Source organism: Prionailurus bengalensis, chromosome C1, assembly GCF_016509475.1.
Source record: "Prionailurus bengalensis isolate Pbe53 chromosome C1, Fcat_Pben_1.1_paternal_pri, whole genome shotgun sequence".
Lineage (NCBI taxonomy): Eukaryota > Metazoa > Chordata > Mammalia > Carnivora > Felidae > Prionailurus > Prionailurus bengalensis.
In genome coordinates, this window is record NC_057345.1 from 80,256,800 (window position 1) to 80,282,930 (window position 26,131).

At 40.7% G+C, this 26,131-nt stretch overlaps 1 protein-coding gene and 1 pseudogene across 2 annotated transcripts in view; one reads left to right on the forward strand and one right to left on the reverse strand.

Annotated features, from left to right (window-relative positions):
• ABCA4 (ATP binding cassette subfamily A member 4) overlaps window positions 1-1,650 on the reverse strand; it is a 131,702-nt gene extending 130,052 nt beyond the window's left edge. Inside the window, exon 1 of one of the 2 annotated variants that reach the window (XM_043575610.1) lies at window positions 1,465-1,649. In XM_043575610.1, coding sequence (XP_043431545.1) covers window positions 1,465-1,530 — 66 coding nt within the window. In that variant the 5' untranslated portion in view covers window positions 1,531-1,649. Of the gene's footprint in view, window positions 1-1,464 lie in introns of both variants that reach the window. The other variant, XM_043575609.1, reaches the window with a different exon arrangement.
• Window positions 1,651-22,280: 20,630 nt separating this feature from the next.
• Window positions 22,281-22,653, forward strand: LOC122479426 (annotated as a pseudogene).
• Window positions 22,654-26,131: the final 3,478 nt, after the last annotated feature.

Here is a 26,131-nt window from a genome sequence, read left to right on the forward strand (position 1 = left end):
AGGGGACCCCAGGAGCAGCCTCATTGTGCCCCTTCCTCGCAGGTCTGAGTTACAGCTCTGCCAGCATCTTCTCAGTGTTTCCAAGTGCTACCGATTCCACGTCCTTCCTTTGGTTCCCTCAGCACTGGGGGTGGGAGCTGTGTCCTGCAATTGCTGCCTCTATGATACCTTGCTCTCTTCCACCCACGTGGGGAGCAGCTTTGTACTTAGCTAACACCTTTTTACATTCCAGATTTTCTCTGACTGAACCCTGACCGAGACAATCACAGGTCTTCAGATGTTCTACCAGATGGCCCCCTTCTTCCCTAACATTTTTTCCAACACCCAGGAAAACCCTGTCCCGCCTGCATATACCCATCTCAAATCGAGGCTTGGAACAAATCCATTCTCTTCTTCCTCCCTGTCCTCCTTCCAAAGTCTCCCTGCCTTGCCTGCCTCCAGTCTGTCTAATCTCAGCTCTATCCACCCCTGGGTCCTTCCTTCTTCCTTCCTCCTCCAGCATCTTTAGTCATTTGACGTTTCCAAGACTGCAAGGATATAGCAAAGTGCATATTTCTTTATAGTTACCTATTTACTTCACCCCTTTCCAGAAAAAAAATTAGAAACCAGTTGGCATTTGCATGTATACCCTTGGGGTCCTCTGATCCCCTGTGGCTCTTGCCTACACTTCTCAGGGGATATCTGGCCTGTCCTACCTTTTATTGCTCTTGGTCTCAAAACACCCTTCAGGTTTCCCCAGCCAGACTGGAAGTGAGTCCAGGGTATAATCTGTGTCTTTTTCTTTTACATCCCTGGTCCAGCCCAGCCCCGTATCAGCCCCTTTCACTGAAAGGGCTCAGTGAAAATCCGGGCTGGGTGATAAGCAGTTGTATCTCATTGAATCTAAGACACCATCAATTGTAAGGCGCAATGTTACTTCTTGCACACTAAGAAACAAATGTGTCCAGTTAAGGTGCCGGTTGACCATACGCTGCACCCAATGTCAGAAATGTGAAAGTGTGAAAAGCCAGTGTAACTCATAGAATCAATGAAATACAGTATCATTGGTCTGGAAAGCTCTTGGAGTGTTGTTTTCCTTTGAGCCTGTTCTTCAGGGCTTAGGATCTTCCCACACAGCAGAGTATGGATGCTCAAAGGGCTTGTGGACTGGAATGGCAGGTTTCAACACCAGGGGGTGGGGGAAGGGATGGGCAGGCCGAGGATTCACATGCAGGGAGGGCAAAAGAAGACTACAATTGGCTGTGCTGGGCTGCAGGAGGAAAGGGCCCATCTCTGGACAAAGAAACATGTCTTCCTTTGAAGGACGCTTGTTAGAGAGGTTCACAGAGCAGCCAGCTGTTACTTCCGTGCTAAATGGCAAGGAGCCCACCGACCTCTCACCTTCCCCACCCCACCCCCACCTCACCCTCTCCACCGTGTCTTTGCTCTCCACCTCACTTTGAGACCACAGACTGCCCTTCTTACCTTTTGCCTTTTCCTCAGGGTCCAGTTCTTCCAGAGCAAAAGCTGGATCTGTCTCACAAAGCCCATGGTGGTGGCCACACGAACAGGAGATCACTCCAAGCCCTCGGTTTATGGAGGGACAGCAACGGACATACAACACCGCTCAGAGCACCTCTGTCTCGGGCCACTGTGTCCTTCTCTGGGTGATTAGAGGCTAGTTTCCCCCTTCAAAGCATAATCCCTTTTAATTCACGTAAGCCCTTTGTTGAGGAAAGCAGGCTGCCACTCTGTTGCCCCCATCTTAGGAAGGGAAGAGACACCTAAAGATAGGAATGGCTGGGCACTGAGCAACAGGAGGTGGGGGACTTCAAGGGAAGCATAAACACATCACAAAAATATAGAGGCTATGAGAAATTAGATCCGTGCTGGGGAACTAGATTCATTTTGTACCCCAGGCAACGGCGCCCAGGCCAAGAGCTGAGTTTGGGCTGAAATCTCACTTGTTTGTGCTGACCGAGCCTTGGGACCTGGTAGAGGGCTGCATTCAGGGAAAAGGAGTGTCTTTTTCTTTTCACGAAGGGGCCTTCAGCTCACCAGAGAGGTGAGCCATATGGGTCGGCAGAGCCCAGAGGCTGTGTACCCCATGGCTGGAGAAATTCGATCTGCAGCAAAAGGGAATGAAGGGAGCGCATAGAGAGGCAAGGCGGAGGGCATGAGTCCCAGCTGCGTCCCTGTTTCCAGTTGTCCTTGGGACACAGCTGCTCCCTAGCTTCTCTTTCAGGCTATTTAGCTGTAAGACACCCCAATCCCTCCAGTAAAATCCCCTTTTGCCTAAATTAGCTCATTTCGCTCCTATCAATTGCAGCCAGAAAGGTTCCTGCCTATTTATTTATTGTGAGTTTACCTTAATCAACAAGGGGATCTGACCTGGACAGACTGACAATGGGTCAAAGAATTTATCCGCAGCCCACTGGAATGTATCTGAATACAATTCCTGGGTAGGCACATGATTGCAACAGCAACGCAAATAGAAAACTCAATAGAGTTGCAGTCGTTTAAAAGAGAAGAACTAGACTTCATGAGTATCTTTTAAGGAAGCCAAAGAACTCCAAAATAATCAATATTGTCAGTTCCTGTATCTATTAGGAAAAGGCTGACAATTATTCAAAACCTGCTGAGCAACGTGAAGGCTTCACAAGTGGGAATATGCGTGGCAGGTTCAAAACACACCAGTCATGATACATTATCAGCTGGGACTAACCCACTTTCATAGTTGATCAAAACACTGAAAATTCTATCAACTGATTCTCCAAACACTTTGGTGGCCCATGAATCAAGTGGGGTATTGCTATTTGTTTCTAGTTTTGAACCAACTTTTTGTTTAAAATGTATTTACCATTCACCGTTACAAGAATTCTCTCTAGAGAGTCTCAAAGTGAAACTGTAAACACATTTTTCCTTTGTTTTTCAAAGCAGAAGCAATACCACATAGTTCATCGTCAGAGAGAAATGATGAATATTTCAAAACCATTTGGCACAGAGTAGAGGAATTTCTCTAGAAAAATAATCTCTAAAACTTCCATATTTAAAAATATCTTTGGAGGAGAAAAAGTTAGAAATCATGAGAATGGAGGTAGTGCATGTTTCCCTGAGTCCTCAGGATAGCATAAAATGAATATCTATTACATGCCAGTACTAACTAATTTCTAGATTTGGATTTACATTTTTTTTGAGAATGATTAAAAATAAAAATAGTTTCTTATTAATAGCAAAATACATTAAAAAATGTCTTTAGGGGCACCTGGGTGGCTTAGTCAGTTGAGCGTCCGACTTCGGCTCAGGTCATGATCTCGCAGTTCACGAGTTCAAGCCCCGTGTCAGGCTCTGTGCTGACAGCTGAGAGCCTGGAACCTGCTTCCGATTCTGTGTCTCCCTCTCTCCCTGCCCCTCCCCCACTCTTGCTCTGTCTCTCTCAAAAATAAATAAGCATTAAAAAAATGTCTTTATAGACTTGATATGAGTATAATCCCAGAACTTTGCTTTTACCTAAAATATCTACACCTTGATTTTATGTATTAATCAGTCTTGACTCTTACTTGATATGGTCTCATTAATGAATTTAGGGGCTTGGAGCTATCCTTTTGAGGTGGCCGCTCACTGCAGCAAGAATGGTATGCCCATTTTCTACTTTGCCTTGCTAGGGACATTTACATAGTGTCATGAAAGAGAACCAGGTCCCGTCACTAATTAGTGTGGAGTAGAAATTAATACCAAACTAATAGAACTTAAGCATTCAGTGGTATTATGGAATCATAGGCTCTATACACTGAGAAATAAATTATATTTTACTAATTTAATCTCTACTATGAGAATCTTGCACATAGCTGGCACTAATTTAGTCTTTCCTGTAAGAATTTTGGACTTCACGTTGTTATTATTGTTCAACTGGCATATAGATATTACATTTTAGTGTGTAAAAATAGTACTATTTGAAAACATATTCACCTGAAACATGTCCACAAGCTTCTATCTTACTAAGTGAGAGGAGGCACGGCTCTCATGTTTAAGCAATCTCTGCCTTCCCAAATATTCCAGAGCCACTCTGTACACCACGTAAAAAGAGAGGTCTTGAACGGAAATCTAGAGAGCTCACTGTTTAAAAAGCAGGCACTGAGGGTTTTATCATGGCACACCTTCTAACAGCAACGTGTGGATACTCACCAAATGCCCATCACAGAAGAACAGATACATGAACTGTGGAGTATTCTCTCTGTCAAAGCTCCTACAGCAGTAAGCATGAACAAAGTGCACCTACAAAAAAAAAATATATGGACAGTTCTCCCATCCAGATGCTGAGCAAAAAAAGCCTGACACAAAACATGTTAGTCCACATTTATATAAAGTTCAAACACAGGCAAAACACATCTCTGATGTTCAAAGTCTAGATGATGGTCACTCTTTAGGTGGGCGGGGCGGCTGTAAGAGGGTGCAAGGGGTATTTCTGGGGGTGCTGGAAACAGTTTTTTTTTTTTTTGATCTATGTGTCAGTTACTTGGGTATGTTCAGCTGGTAAAAATTGGTCTGTAAAGTCAGGATTTGTACACTTCTCTGTATGTATGTCAGACTTTAATAATCGTAGTTTTTTAAAGAGCAGGTGAAAGAAGAGAATGCAGTGAAGGAGCCTGAGCCGGAAGAGCTAGAGATGATGGGGAAAAGTCTGGAAAGAGGGGTAACCTTGAAGTCATGGAAAGGGGATGTTTCAAGAAGGAGGAATTGTTCCACAGTACCAAATGGCTCAAGGAGAGTGGGTAGCATAAAGGTCACTGGATTTGATGACTTCAAAGCCATTCTGTAAGAATGGCAGAAACCAGAAGCAGCGGGCTGAAGACTGAGACAGGAGAGTGCAGCTGCTGTCACGTAGCTAGACTGTGCAGGCAGATGATGGAGACAGTAGCTCCAGGCAACATCAGGTCAACATCAGGTCAACCTGGGTCTTCGTTTCCCTGAAGACAGGAGAGATTTGGCCATGTTAGTGTGTGGGAAAGAGCTAGTTGAAAGAAAGATGCTAAAGTTAGTGGTGGATGATTGATGGGGTCCCCAGGAAGGGGAGGAGGTGGAATTAGCCTTGGGCAGGGGAAGGGGCACTTTGCATTCCATGGACACCACAGGGAAGGAGGCCAGGGAGGTGCAGGTGCAGAATTCATTCAGGAAGCCCAGACGGAGAGTTGAGGGAGCTCATCCTAGTGGCTCTTGTCTTCAATGTGGCATAAGAAGAATAGGGAGATTAAGTGGGATAATGTGAAAACACTTTGTGAATTATAAATTGTAACAAACACACAAATTTACAGGGAGGGTATGTTACAGGAGAGCGATTTAATAGACAATGTGTAGAGATCTCAGGAGCCAAATTATTCATAGACAATCCCTCTCCCACCATAGACAATGCCCCTCCTGCCCCCAACACACACTGGGTATTATATTTATCTAATTAGCTGGCAAATCACAGGTACAATCTTGTTATTCAGTTCAGCTTAGCAGTTTAAACCAATAATCAGCACCAACGGAAATGTTTTCTGGAGATTCTTTTTCCAGTTACAGTTAATTCTGCTCCAAGAGAACTGGTCCCTTTTAAAGGTCTGCTGTCCCTTGGAAGACAAGGTCCTAGTTTCTGGATCTCATTCTCCTTCTCCATCTATGCTGCCTCCCCCACAGGTCCCCCTGGGGGTTCCCTGTGTTTCTCTTTTTCCTGGAGACCCAGCCCGCTCAGATCTCTGGAGTTGGTTCAGCTTTTTCCTCATTCCTTAGAATGCACGAAGCATCTAGTGGCACCCCCACCTCCAAAGGCAGATGACTTTGGGGAAATTATTCATACAGAAATTAAAGGTCTAGAAATGTCTTTGTGTCGACTCTCTTGCCTGGTACCTTTGGGAAGTGTTTGTGGACTTTGGGAGGTAGAAGGTAGGGTATGTGGTCCACACACCCCAGCATGAAGAACATTGCTCTCGCAGAAGACAAAAGTCAAGCTGTTACAAAAGTGAGGAGGCAAACTGCTGTTCCAAGCACGTTTTATACACTTGCTTCAAAAGCTGCTTAGCATTTTGCTGACTTGAGATTCAGAGAACCCACCAGAGCCCAGAGATTTTACATTTTCTGGGCATTAAGTGCAAAATACTTGCCAGATAACAGACTTTTGGGGGATGCCGGGGAGTGTTTCATAGCAGACCATTAGTCTGGGCTGTTATCACACTGAGCTGGAGTGGGGTTTTGAGCGGCTGGCGGTGCACAGTCTGATAACACCTGAGTAACCTCACTCCCGGGGCCAGGCCTGCCACTCGGCAATCTCAGGGCATCGTGCACTCAGCTTCAAGAGTAAGGCATTCCAAAGGGCTCTGGCTAGAGGCAAGCAACACAACCAATGACAAACTTAAAGAGAGAGAAAGAGACATTTCAGTGCCAAAATAATTTTTGAAAATCAGGGACCTGGGCTAATTCAAAACAAGTTCTTTGTGGCGATCCATTTCATATGATAAATAATGGCAATAGCGGGGTGGGGGGCAGCATGGAAGGTGCGTGCCTCCTCACAATGTTAAGGAAGCCGTCAGGAACTTTCCATCAGGAGGTTGGCAGGCAAACTGGACCACATGTGTCTGCCTAACTTTCAACAGTGGGTACAGAGCCTGCCTCCTGTGCAACCTTGCCAACAGGCGACTGATCAGGAGGAGCTCACTTCAGTCCTCCCGCTAAGTGGCAGAACCAAACAGTGACCAAAAGCAATGACGTTTTTCGGTTACTGTTTGACCTCGGGCTGGGGGGACACAGAAGGAAAATAGAAACCACTCAGGCAGTTTTCCGCGAGGTGGTAGAAGTGGCGTGGGAAAATACTTCGCATGGGTCCTGCCTGCTCAGCCCAACAAAGAAATCTCGTGGTTTGTTGTCAGATTCCTCCAGCTAAATTCGTCAAAGGGGGGGAAGAAAACCTCTGTTGGGTGAGGGAAATCTCTCCCTTGAGACAGTGCCCTAGCACTCCCCTCCTTAATGATTCATAGCCGCCCCGGCCCTCGGCTTCCTTCTCTGCTTACTTACACCTGTGGGCAGGGTAAGGAGGAACGGGGAAGAGGTGCATCAGCTTTTGTTCCTGCCCTGGACTCCTCTCCGGCTCAGCCCCAGTGGGGATGCTCCTCCAGCATTTTCGCCAACACCGAGAGCCACGACAGCGCTGGGGTCCAAGCGGGGGCCCTTAGCAACCAGCCTGGAAGCCCCCATGAATGGTGTGTGCAGGCGGTTTCCGTACACATAGCTTTCAAATTCTGATTCTCTTCACTCCCTAATGAAATTAAGTTATTTTAAAAAGTGCTAGTCCTCGATATCGCTTAATAAAGATTTGAGTGTGAGTACTGTGGTATGGTGGAAAGTCATAGTCTCTGCAACCACACAGAACTGGGCTCAGATCACAGATCTGCCCCTTAGCTGTGGACCGCTGGTGAATCTCTAAACCTCCTTCTCTATGTTTTAAAAATCCAGATGTTGGGGCGCCTGGGTGGCGCAGTCGGTTAAGCGTCCGACTTCAGCCAGGTCACGATCTCGCGGTCCGTGAGTTCGAGCCCTGCGTCAGGCTCTGGGCTGATGGCTCAGAGCCTGGAGCCTGTTTCCGATTCTGTGTCTCCCTCTCTCTCTGCCCCTCCCCCGCTCATGCTCTGTCTCTCTCCGTCCCAAAAATAAATAAATGTTGAAAAAAAAAATTTAAAAATCCAGATGTTGCTGTTAAATGATGAGAGGGGTGCCACCTGGGTGGCTCAGTTGGTTAAGCGTCCGACTCTTGATTTCAGCTCAGGTCATGATCTTCTGGTTCATGAGTTTGAACCCCACGTCGGGCTCTGCACTGACAGTGTGGAGCCTGCTTGGGATTCTCTCTCTCTGCCCCTACCCTGCACATGATCTCTCTCTCTCAAAATAAATAAATAAAATTTAAAAAGCATTAAAATGATGAGAGAAAATGTCTGCATTAACCCAGGAGCTCCTTGAGAAAATACAGGAAGGTTTCTTTTCCTTAATAAATGATGCTTCTTTATTTTTCTTTCAATCACTGTCTGAGCAGTTAGATTATATTTGGAGAAAGATTGGATATGGTCCACTGAAGTCCCTTAATACAGAAAACTGTGTTGCTTTTTAAGAGGCCACATCAGGTCAATACTGGTTTCTCAGAAAGGCCTGGAGAAGCCATCTTAAGTGAAAGTCCTGTCATCAAAGACAAAAACCTTGCAGTAAAATAGTTATCACTGGCTTTCAACCTTTAGTAGCTTAACTGCAGCTAGAGAATGGCAGACGCTCAGGGCCTAAACTGAGGAATTAATCACAGCAGGACTGTTCTAATCCTTTTCCGGAACACTTAGACTTTCTCTCTGAAAGATGCTGGATCAGGACTTTTGAGATATCAAAAGTAAATTTTTTTTTATTTTTTTTTTATTATTTTGGGGACAGAGAGAGATAGAGCATGAATGGGGGAGGGGCAGAGAGAGAGGGAGACACAGAATCGGAAACAGGCTCCAGGCTCCAGGCTCCGAGCCATCAGCCCAGAGCCTGACGCGGGGCTCGAACTCACGGACCGCGAGACCGTGACCTGGCTGTAGTCGGACGCTTAACCGACTGCGCCACCCAGGCGCCCCAAAAGTAAATTTTTAAACTAGACTCAGGCTCTGTGTAGAAGGCACATCCGGGGTTTGAATCCTCTGGGTAACACACAGGGTGAAGAGCATATTTCTTAGAGAAGGAAAAAAGGAGCCCTTTGGCTTCAATTGCCTTTCTTGTGGAGTGCATTCAGCTGGAGCAGGGGAGCTGGGCATGGGATGAACTTTGAGGAGTGTCCACAGGCCTCTTCACTGTCATGATGACTGCTGTTGAAGACGTGAGGAGATCAACAGAGATAAAGCCGAGAGAACCCTGACCAACTCCTCCAAGATTAGTCTGTTTCCAAATGGAGCAAGTGTTTCTCAGTGTCTCCTAAAGGCACTTGCCTTCTACTTTTACTATGCTTGCCAGATCCATGGGACACCTGTACTTGATAATACTTAGTCAACTTTAAATTGACTCAATTTTTATGCTTAGCCGAATCCTCAATAATCATCAGGGAAATCACAGGTTTTGTATATTTTCCTATAGTACTTTAGAGCATAAAACTCTGAAAATAATTTTTCATATACCCCTTTAAATAATGTCGTGTGCCACCAGTAGGTACACCAGGATTTGAAAGACACTTCTTTAGATGAGCAAATACATCATGAGAAGAGTGACTATTACAGGCAGGGGGTTAATGGTTATTTTTATTTTTCTGTACTACTTGCCAAACCACCTCCCAACCTCTTTCTGGTGGAAGAGATTCTTTCTTCCTTTCTTTCTTTTTAAATGTTTATTTCTTTATTTTGAGAGAGAGAAAGAGAGTACAAGTGGGTGGATAGGGCCAGAAAGGAGAAAGAGAATCCCAAGCAGAGCCCGACATGGGGTTTGATCCCTGGTCTCACAAATTGGGAGATCATGAACTGAGCAGAAATCAAGGAGTCAGATGCTTAATTGACTGAGCCACTCACATGCCCTGGAAGACATTTTTTTTTAATGTTTATTTATTTTTGAGAGAGAGCGAGCAGGGGAGAGCAGAGAGAGACAGGGGGACAGAGGATCTGACGCGGGCTCCGCACTAACAGCAGAGAGCCCAATGTGGGGCTCGAACTCATGAACCGCAGGATCATGACCTGAGCCAAAGTCAGACGCTCAACCAACTGAGCCACCCAGACGCCCCATCCCTGGAAGAGATTCTTAATAAAGCCCTCCCTTTTCTTTAGTATCTATAAACACTTTCGTGTGCACCATGTCATTTGAACCTCACCCAGTGAGGTGGGCTGGATAAACATTTGGACTTCCGCTCATAGAAGAAATCAAGACTCAGAATTTAAATTCCTTACTCAAAGACACATAGCTGTCAGTACTAAGGCAGGAGTAGTAAAAGCCTAAGCTTTCTGATTTCATCAGTTATAGCAACTTCTTAGCAAATCATGGTTGACAGGGGCCGGGTGTGAGGCAGGGGAGTGTGCATGTGTGTGTGCGTGTGTGTGTGTGTGTGTGTGTGTGTGTGTGTGTTTACACTACTCTCATCACCATTCACCTATTTCAAAAACAGGAACTTAAGTAAAGGTCAGCTTGTCACAGAGACAGGACTTTTGTTCCAATTCAGTGGAAAACAATGTGGCTTCTATTCTCTTCAAGATTTTGGTGGTTAAGGACACATGTTTCTGAGTCAGACACACTTGGGTTTGAAACTCTGCTCCACTGCCTAGTAGGTGTATGACTCTGGGAAAGTTTTTAACAGTTTAATTTTGATGAGTTTCATCATGTTTAAAGTGGGAATAATAATACTATATGATATATACTATATGATAAATACTATATAATACTCAATGTGCGGGGTTGTTGATAGTGGCTGTTGAGAACTTCCGCATCACAGGGCTATGATTAAATGAGATCATCTGAAAAAGAGCGTATTACTATGCTGAGTCTAAAGGGAGCATTAAATGATGGCTATTATTCTTTAATCAGAAATGTCTACTGTTGACACATTTGTTACCTAACATTTTGAAATCAGTGATGGTCATGATTGAGTTTTTATAAGGAAGGCCCATCTTCAGATATATGAAATATGATAATAGGGATGTCCATTCAAACATTTACCATTTCCCCTCAAAGCAGTAATAGTGCACTCCCTCTCTCTCACCTCATTTCTGTGACCCAAGGCCATTGCCATCCCTCCAAATACCTTCACAGCAGCAAAGATACTTTACATTTTTTAGGGCTTAAAAATGTGCACTAACTCAGGTATACTATCTCACTTGCCCTTCACAACTGCCCTGTGATGCAGATATTATTCTCACTTCACAGAAGAGAAAACACTGTCAAAAAGGTTGTACGACCTGCCAAAGTCACATAGCGTGTAAATAGAAAAGTTGGGACGGAAACACAGGCCTTCTCATTCTTTCCAATCACATGAGTCTCTGACAAAGCAGGAAATAAATACATGGTTGAATCTTCCTTTGACTTACATCTCCTCTTCCTGGTACATAATGTCGTAAGCTTCTGCAAAAAGTTTCCTAGAGCACTAGTGAGTGGGAAACCTCACTTTTTTGACTGACACCAATGTAGGAAGATGTCCCTAACAGTCCAGCCTGGACTGCCATTGGCTGGCCATGGTTTCATCCTTTTTATTTAAATGGGGAAATCAGGCCACTGGAACTGAGCATTTTCTAAAAAGGAAAACTGAGTCATTTGTTTTTCGCTGATTTCCATTCTAACCTCCTTCTGCGTTGATAGATGGCAAAGAGCTCCCAGACCTTTTGGTGACTCATCCGCACAATGGCGGCTTGTCTAAGGTTCCAAATCAGTTTCAGGATACTAATTTCCTATTTCCTCCCCATTTCAGAAATCCTCACGATAGACTTTACTACCGTGAGCATCGAAAAGGAGGAAAAGATGGATTGGTTTTACAAACTGTTGCGCCCTTTCAATTGTGAGGATGAGACCTCTGACTGACAGTCTGCAGGAAAATGTATCATCGCCATGTTTTTCAAAGGTCAAGTGGCCCCCTTCAAAGGGCTCTACTTGGGTCCCCAGCTTCACTATACCTCTGAGAAAAAGTAAGGGAAACCAAAATAGGAGAGCAAGGGACAGAAGAGGAAAATGGTGAGAAAACAGCAGACGGGGGAAGGGACTCACCTCAGGTCCTTCTCCCACTACCTCAGTCCAAACTAGGGAAGATCTCAGTGGTACTAAAGCAGTGAGAAATGTCCTTCTCATCTCTCCTCTCTTCCCACAATGGCCTCACAGCCTGAACCAGTCGAGCCCTTTTGCAACACTGCTTACCATCTACTTCCCACTACAGAGAACTAGTCGTGTTGTCAGATTACTTAGCAGTATCCTCTCTTGGTTAGATCATGCATTGCATTTGAAGTTGTTTTAGTGGAGTCTCTATTTTATTTTCATTCAGATTAAAGGGTAGCACTTGTAAAAACACTCCCAGTAACTTTGGTGAGACAGTTTAATTCATTGGGTTTGAAAACATTGGCTCCAAGACTGAATTTCAACCAGGAATAAATGTCTCCAAGGGGCAGAAGAGGTTCTTTGACGTATAAATACACTTGTTAGAAAACAGGTCATAAAAACAGTTTACTACATGCCTAGCATGGGAAAACCCCATGATAGCTGAGGTTGTTAAGCTCTTTCATTAGTTTCCTTCAGACAATGGAAGTGAAAAAAATAAATAAATAAAGCACAACCCAGCATGATATTTCTGTAGGTATCACCTCCCCTGTGTCAGAGTCAACCTGGCGTGGCTGTTAAACCTGCTGATTCCTAGGCTTTGTGGCTGAGCTACTCGATCAAAATCTCTGGAGGTGAGGTCTAGGAATCTACGTGTTTAACAAGCTTTCCAGGCAATTCTGACACACCTAGCATTTGTGAAGCACCACAGAGATCAGGAAGACAGGTCCTTCTTCCTCTAGGGTACCAGGGCTGGCCTTCAGGCCCCATCGTCTAAATCCAGTTAATTCTTGCAGCTTTAGGATTGCCGCAAACTAATCGCCGTTGTTGGAGCTACCAAGCGTGGAAATGGTTTATACCAAGAAAATATAACACTGACTTCCATTACATTACCCGCAAATCTTCAGGAATTTTAACTTACTGCATCATAAAACTCAGCTCTGGGATCTTATATGTGAAGCGCTTATTGGAATAGATGGTTATTTCCCCATTTTTAAGTCAAGGAAAAGAACTCCATAAATATAAAGAGTGTTTTATGACGACAGAGGCATATTCTTTCTTAGATTGTTAGCAACTAGAATCTTTACATACAAAAAATTTTTTTTAAGATTTTATTTTATTTCTTTTAAAGTAATCTCCATACCTAAAATGGGGCTCGAACTTACAACCCTGAGATCAAGAGTTGCATGCTCCACCCACTGAGCCAGCCAGGTGCCCCACAAAAGTTTTTTTAGTTATAAAAGAGGTTGGGCCTGTCCTGGTTAAATCAATAATCTGGTGGGCTCAAGGGACACAGGTCAAGCTCATCTGTGGATTTGTCAGCATCGTATTTCCTTAGAATCATTGGACTTACTTGTGCAAGGACTGCCTGTGACCCCTCAAGTGAGGCTCAATCTCAAACCAGTTCACCAGTTACAGAAAGAGTTTTTGAGGGTCAGTATGCTGGGTACTATGGATAGGACTTGACATAATATTAAAAAGAGTGCCTCTCAACTCTTACTTGTGCATCAGAATTAGTGGTAAGGCCCACTTCACATCTTTTTTTTTTTAATTTTTTAATGTTTATTTACTTTTGAGAGAGAGAGAGAGAGACAGAGCACAAGAAGGGGAGGGGCAGAGAGAGGGAGAGGAAGACACAGAATCCGAAGCAGGCTCCAGGTTCTGAGCCTGACATGGCAATCGAACTCACAAACCATGAGATCATGACCTCAGTCCAAGTCGGACGCTTCACTGACTGAGCCACCCACACACCCCAGACCCACCCCACATCTATTGAATAGGAACCTTCAGGGGCAACATCCATGTTTGAATAAACAAATCACCTCGGGTGGGTGTAATGCAGACCCAAGGCTCAAGACATTGGCTATTAAAACTCCTCCCTTCTGAAGGGCACCTGAGATTTTTTAGCCTATAATAGATAACACTGATACAAATGCATCTGACATAGGATGTGTATTAAGAACACATTACAGACGGGGCCCCTGAGTGGCTCAGTCGGTTAAGCGTCCAACTATGGCTCAGGTCATGATCCCATGGTTCGTGAGTTTGAGCCCCACATTGGGCTCTGTGCTGACAGCTCAGAGCCTGGAGCCTACTTTGGACTGTGTGTCTCCCTCTCTCTCTGCCCCTCCTCCACTTACCATTCTGTCTTTCTCTCTCAAAAATAAATAAAACATTAAAAAAAAAGAGAGAGAGAACACATTATAGACAAAACACAACAGCCACAGATAACATCAAATCCAACATAGAAACAAATGCATAGAAGGAAGGATAAATGCAAAATTGGCAGTAGTTCAGGAAAGCACAGATGTATTTCTGTGCAGATTCTATGACCTCTGGTTGATGGGAGGAGCAACAGACTTTGCTCTTGGTTTTGGTATTTCAGATTAAAGGCTTAGGGTCAAAAACTGGTTCTAGTTTAAAAGGCAATGCTTTAACTTTTTCATAATTCTGATGTATTGGAAGTTATATAAAAATCATATGAAGAAAATACCTAGAGTATATACAATTTGTATTAAGATTGTATGGTCTTTAATTTTTATTTTAGGGTAGAGTGATAATTTAACTGAGTTCTGCATAAGACTGAATATGGTGTCCAGGAAAAATGAAAGACTAAACCGAATATTCTGTGAACACATATTACACCCATGTTTAAATGAAACCCAGGCAGTCGTATAGCAAGTATAGCAAAAGAAATCAAAGCTTTGCAGTCTGGCTAATGAGAGGTTCTCTGAAGGGCATTCTGCGGAATGCATTTCTCTTGGCAGTTGATCTAGTGGACTCAATTCACTTCTAAGCAGATTTCTTTAATCCTTAGCTCTAACTGGGTCAGCATCATCTGATTTTAAGTATTATTACAGGAGACGTATGCACAATGATTATTGAAATAGCTACAACAAACCTGCCTGGAAAGTTACCTTTTCTTGGAAAAATGCTCAAAAGACCCAATTCACATAAGTGGACAGATCTCTGGTGGGACCACTGCTATTGCGGGGGAAGGAACAAATGGAGGTGGCCCTCAGATGATAAACATGCCAAAACTTCCATTGAGATTTTCGTTTAATAGGCTGCTTAGGAAAAATGTTTAATTAGCTTACCTTATTCTCTGTATTGGCTCAGGAAGATTCTGTTGGGTAATTTGTAGACATGGACTTGAAAAGAATTTTCAGTTGGGAGGGTAACACATTTTGTTTTTCAATCAGAAAATCTAAATAAAACAATCAATCGTGTGGTTACCCCTTGCCAGCGGCAATTATCAACAGGTGGGTCAGTGCTACTCATTCAAGATAGCTGTTAGGTGCTACTCATTAACTTAGAATCCTTTCCCTGTACCCCATCATCTTGCTGGATTCTCCTACTCTTTGTACTTTGTTGGTGATTCTCTTTGAGGTTGTAGGCTTACAATTATATTTCATCTACAAATAGTGATCATTTTATCTTGTCCTTTCCAAGTTTTTTACCTTTACATTCTTTCTCTTGCTTAATTATATTAGCTGATATTTCCAGTACAATGTTCAATAGTAGTTAAATAGCAGTAGTGATCAGCATTCTTACTATGTTTCTCTAGATCAGTTTGCCTCTGGTGTCGTTCATCCATTAAGTATGATGCAGACATTGGGTTACTACTCCACTCCATCCCCAAATACAATTACAAGAATAGATTTTATGTTACAGGACCCTCCAGAGTTTACAAATGTAACAGGCATTATACTGGCTGGGGCTAAGGAAGCCATCATACCATTTTTCAAGTAAATGATTTAAGGAAGAGAGGGTCTTATTCTGTTTGCTTTTGAGGTCTCTAGATCAAAAATTCACCACAGGAAACACACTTTGTTCACCTCCGTATTCCTAAATATTTATTGCCCAAATGTGCACGGTAAGAACCATCTTCAAATGCCCTTTCATCTTTGTAATTAACACTTGAAGTTATGAAGCCAGATTACCTAGAATTCCCCAACTCCTCAGGTACCATTTTTCATGCACCTACACAGTTCACTAACCATGAGGACTTCTGGTAGTCAGTAGGCCTTTTAGCTCAATACTACTGCTCTTTTCCCTCAGGCAAATTTCCCTGCCCATTTGTAATGTCACCTTCCAGTTAGTGATTTCCACAATAGAAAAAGTAGCAACTCTTCTTGTTTAATGCCCTTCAGAAGCTGGTGAGTGTCAACAGGCTGAGGATTAAAAATAGGATGAGACTCCAGGGACCCTGAAGGCAGGATTTCCTTGCTTGTCCCAGATTATACAGGTAGGGTGTTGGGAATGGACAGGAAAATCAGGCAAGAAAGAAGGAATGACAGCAAGGAACAGTTCTCCCATTGACATTTGCCAGTGAGAGGAAACAAAGATGTCAATTTACTGAGTAATTCCATTATATTCTCTGGGTTGGTTATATTAACATGTTAAAGGACATGTGAAAGTATATTAAAGTGCAAAAATACTCACACCTATTATTTAATAGTGAGATTAAGGGCCCTGATTTAGTAATCTGACCATTCTATGTGTGAGTCTTGGTTCTGTTGATTACGGGTTCTGTGATTTGGGGCAGTGTCTTAATTAAGACTTAGTTTCCTCATTTGTAAAATGGAGAAACTCACCAACCTGTTTCTTCTGCTTATGTGGATATAATGAGAGAATGTATACAGAGTACCTAGCAGTACCTGGCACATAATGGAGTCTCAATAATTGTTAGGTACCATGATTTTCTATTTAGGCTTCCTTAAGTAATGTGATTTATATTTCATATAGTAAGGACTAAAGGCAAAACTCCAGGGCAAAGAGGGCGGGCTATTCATTTCCCTCTAGTTCTTAGTGCCATTTAGAACTATAATATAACTTCCCATGAAATGTATTTCATTTCATAACCAAAGGAAGTGTGATTCAAAATGTTGAAAACCAAATGTATGGCTCACCGTCTTGAAAAATATCTGAGGCCATGATTTCAGAGGAGACACGAGTCTTTGAAATAGGTTTTGAAAATGAGTGTATATATGTATACTATATATACTATACTATATATACTATATATATATATATATATATATATATATATATTAGCTCTAACAAGGTCATAAAAAAATCAACAAGTAAATATGATATGAATGGACTAATGTGGACATTTAGACTATCTTGGCTATCTTTTAAACACATTAGTCAAAAGCCAGAAGAGGGAATTCCTATAGGCACAAACAACACTTACTAGAATAGCAGGTGAAATAGTCAACTCATAGTCGGACTCATTCATCAAATTCAGGGATCAGCAAACTTTTTTCTGTAAAGGGACAGATAGGAAATATTTAGGCTTTGCAGACCATAGGGTCTCTGTCCTAACTACTCAACTCTGACTTTGCAGCTACAGACACTAGGTAAATGGATGGCATGGTTATGTTCTAATAATACTTTATTTATGAAAACAGGTGGCAGACCAGATGTGCTCTGTGGGCCATAGCTTTTTCATTCTGATTTAAACCATATATCATACTCTAACGTGACGTACTCAACTATTCAGAAACAAACTTAATCTGATCTCTGTACTGGTTAACAATTTGTGCATTGTTCACACATAAAGATCTATAATTATTTATTATATATACTATATATAATTGATGTATTATAAATATGTAACAAAGTTTAAATGTTTTATTTAATTGTGAAAAAGCTTAAAACTGTATTGTCTTTGTTTTATGCCAATATTTCAGTTGTTCACAATTATGTGTCCCTTTACAATAAAAAAATACAGTTAATCTCATTTGTGAATGTGAGATTCACAGAAGTCATACTATTCAGAATAAGGTTTGATGGCTTTGAAACACTAGGAGTCCATCCCTCTCCCAATATTTCTGCTTTGTTGTGTATACACTTTGATTTTTTAAATCTGTAATCCAGTTCTGGATTTTTTCCACCATTACATAAAATATTTATGTTGTCAGCACCGAATTTGACTGGAAATTTAAAATTTATATATGTCAAAGACTAAGTGCTGAAAGAAACTATCAACATATTTTAAAATCCAACTAATGAGATTTAACTAAACCACATGATTCAGAAACAGGCTTAGGTGCATCTTCTTTATGCAATCCAGATGACCATCACTGATAAATACTATGATTCTGGTATAAAAATATATAGGGATGCCTGGGTGGCTCACTCAGTTAAGCATCTAACTCTTGATTTCACCTCAGGTCATGATCTCACAGTTCATGGGACTGAGCCCCATGTGGGACTCTGTGCTGATGGCACAGAGCCTGCTTGTGATTCTCTCTCTCCCCCTCTCTCTGTCCCTCCACTGCTTGTGCTCTTTTTCTCTTAAAATAAATAAATAAACATTTATACACACACACACACATATATATATACATAAACACAGTTGCTAGCCTATGGTTATTACATAAAATATTTGAAAATGAAGCTGTCAATTGTCATTTGGAGGACTGAAGCTTATGTTTACCAGGAGACAACTATTAAAAAAAATCCTGTCATCTCTTTTTACAAGTACATAATTTATATTGGAGACTTTTTTTTTAAACTACTGTAGTCAGAAACATTATTTCTATAAATCAGCACTTAGTTCCATTCTAGAGGGTAAAATTGCTTCTTACTGATTGTACTTATTAGTTTGACAGCTGTGCCTTATTGAAAATAGATTAAAAGAGGGCATTTTATGGAAACAAAATAATCAATGGAATTAAAAAAATTTTAAATCGGCATTTTGTATTTATAAGCTTCAAAACATAAAATGTAATGATGTCACTCAAGAGGTGCACAGAATGTCACTGCTTGTTTTGGCTGCAATGTTCTTAGTGCTCTGAAAGCACAAATTCGGAAAGAACTTGAAGTTGAGCAAGATCTAGATATTTACTGTTTTTTTTTAAAGAACATCTTGGTCCCAGGCCAAAAACCTGTTGTTTTCTTTAAAAAGGAATGAATGTCAATTAATTTTTTACAAACCCAACTTGAAGGGCATTTAATTAATAGCCAAGTTTGACTGAATTCACAGATGTATAACCTCATAAATCAATAAAGAGCTCACTAGAGTTTGTTGAGAGGTAGAGGCAAAGTATGTAAAACAGTACCTGACCTAATAAAATCTGTTTATTTTAGCTATTTATTATGATCAACATTTCTTGTAATATATACTTCATTATGGGATAGAACTACCACAGTCTTAGAAATCAGATTTGCTTGGGTTCACATCCTGATAAAACTAAATTACTTAACCTCATTGGATGGTTTCACCAGATTCTATAGAAGACCTGAAAAACTGCTCTTAATTTACATTTCTTATTTCTTCTCTCTCTCTCTCTCTTAAAATAAATAACTAAACAAGCAACTAACTCTTGATTTTGGCTCAGGTCATGATCTCATGGTTTGTGGGATCAATCCCCGCTTGGGGCTCTGTGTTGATGGCATAGAGCCTACTTAAGATTCTCTGTTTCCCTCTCTCTCTCTCTGCCCCTCTCATGCTTCAGCTCTCTCGCTCTCTCTCTCTCTCTCTCTCAAAATAAAGAAATAAACTTAAAAAAGAAGAGGAAGCTGATTAGGGTTTTTTCAGGCATTTTTCATTTTGAGTTCTTGTCTGCAAACAGGTATATAATGTCCTAAAGAAAAAAAAAAAGGAAGAGAAAAGAAAGGAAAAGGGTTGTCACTTTATATATCAAAATCAAACTTGGGTATCCCTTGATAAAAAAGCCCAATTGACAGATGGACTCACTCTCAGAATAATAGAGAAATTACATAATTTTTTTTAAACAAGTTATTCTCAGTCTACAAGATGCATAGGTATTAGTGAATATTCTTTTCTGCTTTAGAGAAAAACTGTTAGCTACTCACTAGAAATACCTATCCCCAAAATTATATTAAAAGATCAAAGCTATACTTTGAATGAAATAGTAAAGTTATATATGAGTGTGTATTTATTTATTTTTAATGTGTATTTAAGTTAATGTAATAAACAACTACAAAACACAGTTTTTGTTTTGTTTTTTTTAAACACACTTAGTTAAAAAAAAACATTTCTATGAAATTACTTTTATGAAAATTTCAGCAAATATTTCCACAAGACAAATTCATAGGAGTGAAATTGTTGGATCAAAGAGTTGTCATGATTTTAACAGGCATATATTGATAAATAAACCTCAGAAAAGCTACACCAATTTACACAACAACCAAACGCAGGTGTGCCCTGAATCCCAAGGCTTTTGCCAACTCACTCAATTTGCTGTTTTCAGTTACATTCAACCCACAGTGAGAACATATCCTATTAGATGCCTTAGATGCCCCTTCTTATCTGATCAACTAATAAATGCACTATAACATTCGTCCTGTCCCATTAAGGTTGAATTGTTCTGTTTTTGGTAAGACAACACCATTCTCCCCATTTACTGTTTACCCCCAGGCTTACTTTCTTCTCTCTCCTACAGTCTGGACCCGTGGCCCACGTTTTCTCAAACTAGAATGCTCAGCTCCTTCAAACCTTGTCCTTTTTTGCAGTGTCTCCCCCGAAAAATTCCCATTCCTGGAAAATTCCAGCCCTCTGCTCTTGGCTCCTCTTTACTGCTGGAAAACATCAAACAAGTCTGTGCCTCGGCACCATTCTGGCTTTGAACTTCAGCTGCCCTGAGCACAGCAGGCAGTCCTTTCCCGTTGCCAGGCCCTCCCCCCACATCTCTTAGACAGAGCTTTGCAGACAGGTGGCCATCAGAATCACTGGTCAGTCTTCATCTCAGCTGACCTTCCTCCTTACCTGACACCACTGACCTGTCTCCCCTGGGCTTCCAGGGCAATGCTGTCTCGTGTTTCTTTCCCAGGTCCTTCCCCACATTTAAGGACCACTCTAAGGGAACTGAGCGGTTGTGGTCGGGCTATGGGCACCAACTAAAATATGTTCCTTAAGTTCCGAGGGACAAACTTATCGTGTAATGGGTAAGAGTGCATACTCTGAGGCCCACGTGCTGGGTTTAGCTCAGCTCTACCGCTTTTGCACTGGGCAAGGCAATGTCACTGTCCCTGTCTTCATCTACCAAGAAAAAAAAATCATAATTGTATCTATGATGATGTGTGGCCTAAATGATGTAATCATGAAAAGTGTTCAGAATTATCTGGTATATAATAAGCACTTGAAAAATGACATTTCTCTTTCTACCATCTGAAGGTACGGTAATAAAATGGCAGACTGGAGACCAGGAAGAGGGTTCTCATCAGACATTGAATCTGCCGACACCTTGATCTTGGAGTTCCCAGTCACAATGAAAAATAAATGTGTTTTCTAAGCAAAAAAAAAAAAAAAAAAAAGAAAGAAAGAAAAAAAAAGAAAAAAATATTACTATTCATAATTGGGAGCCCTAAATAATAGGATAATGAAATAAGCACAGATACAGGCATCAGACTGGCTTCAAATCCTGACTGAACAATTCACTAGGGGTATGATATGGGGTATGCTGTGACACTGATCTTGGCCTGCTGGACTATGTGTTTAATGAAGCTAATTCTATCTTTTTTATATCACGGCATTCTTATATGAGGTAAAATAAATAGAATTAAGTATCTAGTGCAGTACCCAGAATAAAGCCAGCAGAAATTTTCTGTTTTTTATTGCCATGCTTTTTACACCCTGTGATTATTGATACTATCAGCAAGCAGATAGCAAGCAGACCAAATTTAACATGTAGGGTTCTACTTTCAAATATATATTGGAATTTAGCTCTACTAGTGTATAAACAGTGCTAGTATAAACTAGCAGTTAACAGTGGAGACTTTGCCATTGCGGCTATGAAGTCCTGCAACTAAAAAAATTGTCATACAGAGAAAAACAGTGAATAAAGTGGTATATTTTAAAGAAATAAAAATATACATATATATGTATGTGCATAATGAGTTAGACAGACCATAGCCAAAACCATTTAGGAACAACATAAAATACTCTATAAATTTCAGAAGTCTAGTTTGACCCCTTTTGAGCAGTTAGACTAATATACTTAACTGTGGGACCAGAAGTTGTAAAGAATTCTCACTTTACACAACACATAGCTTAGTTGTCATTGATTCATGGCAGAATTTCCAGTCTGTAATTTTAGTACTATGCCAGTACATATTAGATAAATTAGTTTTACTGGCCATTTTAATACCTGTACTTGTAACATTTGATTGACACATTATCAACCCATATTTGTACAAACCAGGGCTATAATTAATTCTGATGCCTTTGTATCTAGATACAATAAATGGCTATTTTTCAAATTATCTGCTTTTTGGAAAAATACGAGTCATACTATTTTAGTTTCAATATAAACATTTGCTTGTATCCTCAAACTTTGTATACAGGAAAATTCTGCTATCATTCCTGGAAAAAAAAAAAAGGTATTTAGCCAAACCGGACTTTTCTAAATGTAAACTAGAACTCCCTGAGGGCCAGCTTCTGACAGTAATAGGTTGTCAGCTTCACAAAGACAGGAAGTATTTTTTAACTTCTATTTTGTCTGCATTATCTGGTATAGTGGATGGCACATGGTAAATTGTCATTAAATGCTTGTTGAATTGAATTACAAAGAAATGTATACAATGTGACCTACAGCTGTCTAAAATACACAAAAATCTTCCTCTCTCCGGAGGTGCCGACATTTCCACTTGTGCCTGGTGGTCACTGTTCAGGACCTCAAGCCTGGGAGGATGGTGTGCATTGGTAGCCTCGTCATTCCATTTCTTCTCTGAATCTACAAAAAATTCCTGGAGCAATACACATACCCTCTGATGTCCCCTTTTGTTAGTCCTATGTGGCCTAAAAATGTTCTTTGAGAGTCCCGTGATAAAAACAAAGGCAAAGTAGACTATAAGGGTGCAGACATAAATGGATTACCAAGAAAAGGACCAATGGAAATCTCTGGTAAAAAAAAGAAAAAAAAAAAAAGACTGAAATGATTGTTCCAAAAGATCTCATTGTTTTAAATGGACCTGCCAAGGTGAAGCACCTTGCTTATAATGGTCTCTGACCTTTTTCTCTGAGGCCAGAATTCGGGATAGATAGCTTAGATATGTACCTGACACTAATCATGAAATACATGACATTTATATTTAAAATGTGTTTAGTTATATTTAATGATCTCATTCCCGAGTTCCTTTTTCATTAAAGTAGCTTTCATTGCTATTTTTGTAGTTATGAATAATTAGAAGGTTTGTGCCAGTGGACCCTGCTCCTAAATCAGTACCCCCAAATCCTTGGGCCTCTAGCTTTTGTTCAGGCTCTTTGAATTTGAGCAGAGTACAATTTTACTATGAAATGGTGCAGTGAAACTGTGCAGTGAAAGGAAAGGGGGTTTGGGGTGATAAGCTTTAAAACATAAAGATATAATTTCTGTCCAATACAACCAAGCAGCTTCCTTACGAGAGTAGTAATTATTGCTTATTGCTCTAAGGAAAATAGAACAGGGAAATAGGAGAAACTCCTTTGAAAAATGGAATACCTTTTACAGAAATATCTAATGTATATTATAAAATTCTAGGGGTGCTTGGGTGGCTCAGTTGGTTGAGCTTCTGACTTCAGCTCTGGTCATGATCTCATGGTCTGTGAGTTCGAGCCCTGCATCGGGCTCTATGCTATCAGCTCAGAGCCTGGAGCCTGCTTCAGATTCTGTGTCTTCCTCTCTCTCTGTTCCTCTCCCACTCTCACTCTGTCTCTGTCTCTCTCTCAAAAATAAACATTAAAAAATAAATAAATACAATTCTAAAAATAAAATAAACAAATATCTATGAATACAGCAACAGTGAGATCACATTCATGTTGCCCAGGAAGATGGGAGAACAGGAAACAGGAATAAAGATCTCTGGCAGGGAGGTGAGAGCACAGGACACAAACCATGTCAGTCAGCAAAGGATGCTGTGTGGACTAGGTAACGAGGTTTATCTGCTCCCTGCTGATATTACAAAGAGGGCGATATCTAAGAGGAAGATTTCACTCACCTCAAGGCCTTAACGATCTTAGGGCTGAGAGAAGACTTAAACCAACATCTTTCCCTCCAAAAGATTCCTTTCGAAATATGTTTAAGAGATATGTGGTCATCTAGTCTTTGTTTTGAATGTGTTCTCACCGACTGAGAAATCATGGGGTCACATGTTCCATTTAGAACTATTCTAACTGTAAAATGGCTTCCTGACATTTTTGAGCAGCAGTCTGTCCACCTATGAATCCCAGCCTCTGGTCACACTTCTCCCTAAAGGAGCAGACAAGCCATGTCCCTGTAATCTCTTCACACTCCAGTATGTGAGGACGGCTGTCATGTCCCCGGGTTTCCTCATTCCCAGGCCAGTGCGTCCCCAGTGGTCCATCCCCACTACCAACAAGTGTTATGTCTAAAATGTTTTAAAACTATACATTTAATGATCACATATCATACCTCAAATATTTGGCCAGTCACGACTTCTATGTGATTTCAATGGAGTTGGCTAACATCGGGGAAACCCTGAACAGCTCTGGGAACATTATTTTACGAGGAACGTTTTCAGATAATAGCTTAGCCCAAATAAGATTATAGGCTTTAAAGAATTCCCTTTGAAATTAGATTTAGTTTAAACAAAGGGAAGTAGTGAGGAAAGAAAAGACTTATTCAATGGCTAACCAAAAGAATTTGCAACTAACATAACCCACACAACTCTGTCATGTTAGGAGATTTTTGTCTTTATTACATGAAGTCTTTACAGGATCTTAAATAATTTAGGGCTTGTTCTAGAATGGGTCTTAATTTCTGGTGATAGCTAGAAACACTTTGTTTTCTACAAAGCTAATTATAAATATTCAGTTAAATGTTTAGGGCCCACATCTCCAGGGGGTCCCTCAAATAGCACTTGGCTTAAAGTGGGACCCAAAGTAGTTGCTAACAGTCAGCCTATAAGCCCCAGTGCTGCGTGGAGAGGTTTTTCTAAGTTTAAATTCAAGGGATTTATTTAAATGAATAAAATTTCTGTAATATATAGCGTGCACGCACACACAAACACAGCTGTGGACTTTGAGGTAGGTTAAATCCTAGACTGTACCTTATGCAGCCTGGGGTCCTAGGAGGAGGGAACACAGCCAGGAAGAACAAGACTGGAGCAGTCTGGTGGGAGAGTGGAGGAGAAAGAAAAAGGTCAAAAAAAGAAGCTTGTGGGTTCTTCTACCTTCTTCTCTTGTTAGCCATATTACCTCTGGGCAGTTATCCTCTTTGAGGCCACTAAAGGAAAGTTCAGAACACCTATTCTGCCTCTGAGGATCATAAGACCGCCTATGTTAACGTACCTTAAAGCACATCTGTAAAAATTAACAAGAATCAGTAAGACTGGGTTGACTGTCTACACCAGTTTGGTGAGAACTACTATCTCCATATTTTTGAATCTTCCAACCCACAAAAATGGAATATCCTTCTATTTGTTTGGTTCTTCATATAAAAAATAGTTTGTGTATTTCAGTATAGAAATAAATATCTCTACACATCTCCCCTTAGACTTCTTAGCTCTTGGATGTTTTGAGTGTTATTTTAAATGATATCACTTCATAAAGTCCATTTTCTATTTGGTATTGATTTATAAATATAAGTGACTTTTGAGTACTGTACTTGTAAGAAGTTTGTTAAATTCACCTACTAATTCTAATAGTCGGTAAATTCATTTGGATTTTCTATGTACATAGTATCTGCAAACAAATGACTATTTTATTGCTTCCTTTTTAGTCTTTATGCCATTCATTTTCTTTTCTTGCCTTATTATATATGGCAAGAATCTCTAGTACAGTGTTGAATAGAAGAAGTGATTATGGGAATCCTTGTGTCATTCCTGCTCTCAAGGGCAAAACTTTCAGTATTTTACCACCAGATATGTCTGCTAGTAGACTGTATAGCAGTTTACAGAAGTTCTACTCATAGTTTGCTAAGAATTTTTTATAAATGGTTGTTAAATTTCATCAAATCCTTTTTCCAATTTGTATCAGTTGAGATAACTATTTTTCTCCCTTTATAAAAATTAACGTGGCAGAGTACATTGGTTTCTCAAGTGTTAAGCCACATTTGCATACATTGAGAATTAATGTCACTTGGTAGTGAGATATTATCTTTTGTATCTATTTCAGGTTCCCTTATTATACATCATGATGCCTTTGTCATGTTTTGATATCATGATTAGGATGGACTTGGGAAATATTCCATTTTTCTATTTATTGGAAGAATTTGTTTAAAATTAAGGTAATTTCTGCCTCAAATGTTTGAAAGAGCTCACTGAAAAGGCTTTATATTGTCTTTGTGGAAAGACTTTTGAATAACTGATTCAACTTCCACTAACAGAAGACACTCTCCAGATTTTCCATTTGTGTTGTCAGTTTAATTTTTTGAGGTATTTGTCCTTATTCACATTTTAAAATTGATGTTAAATGTTC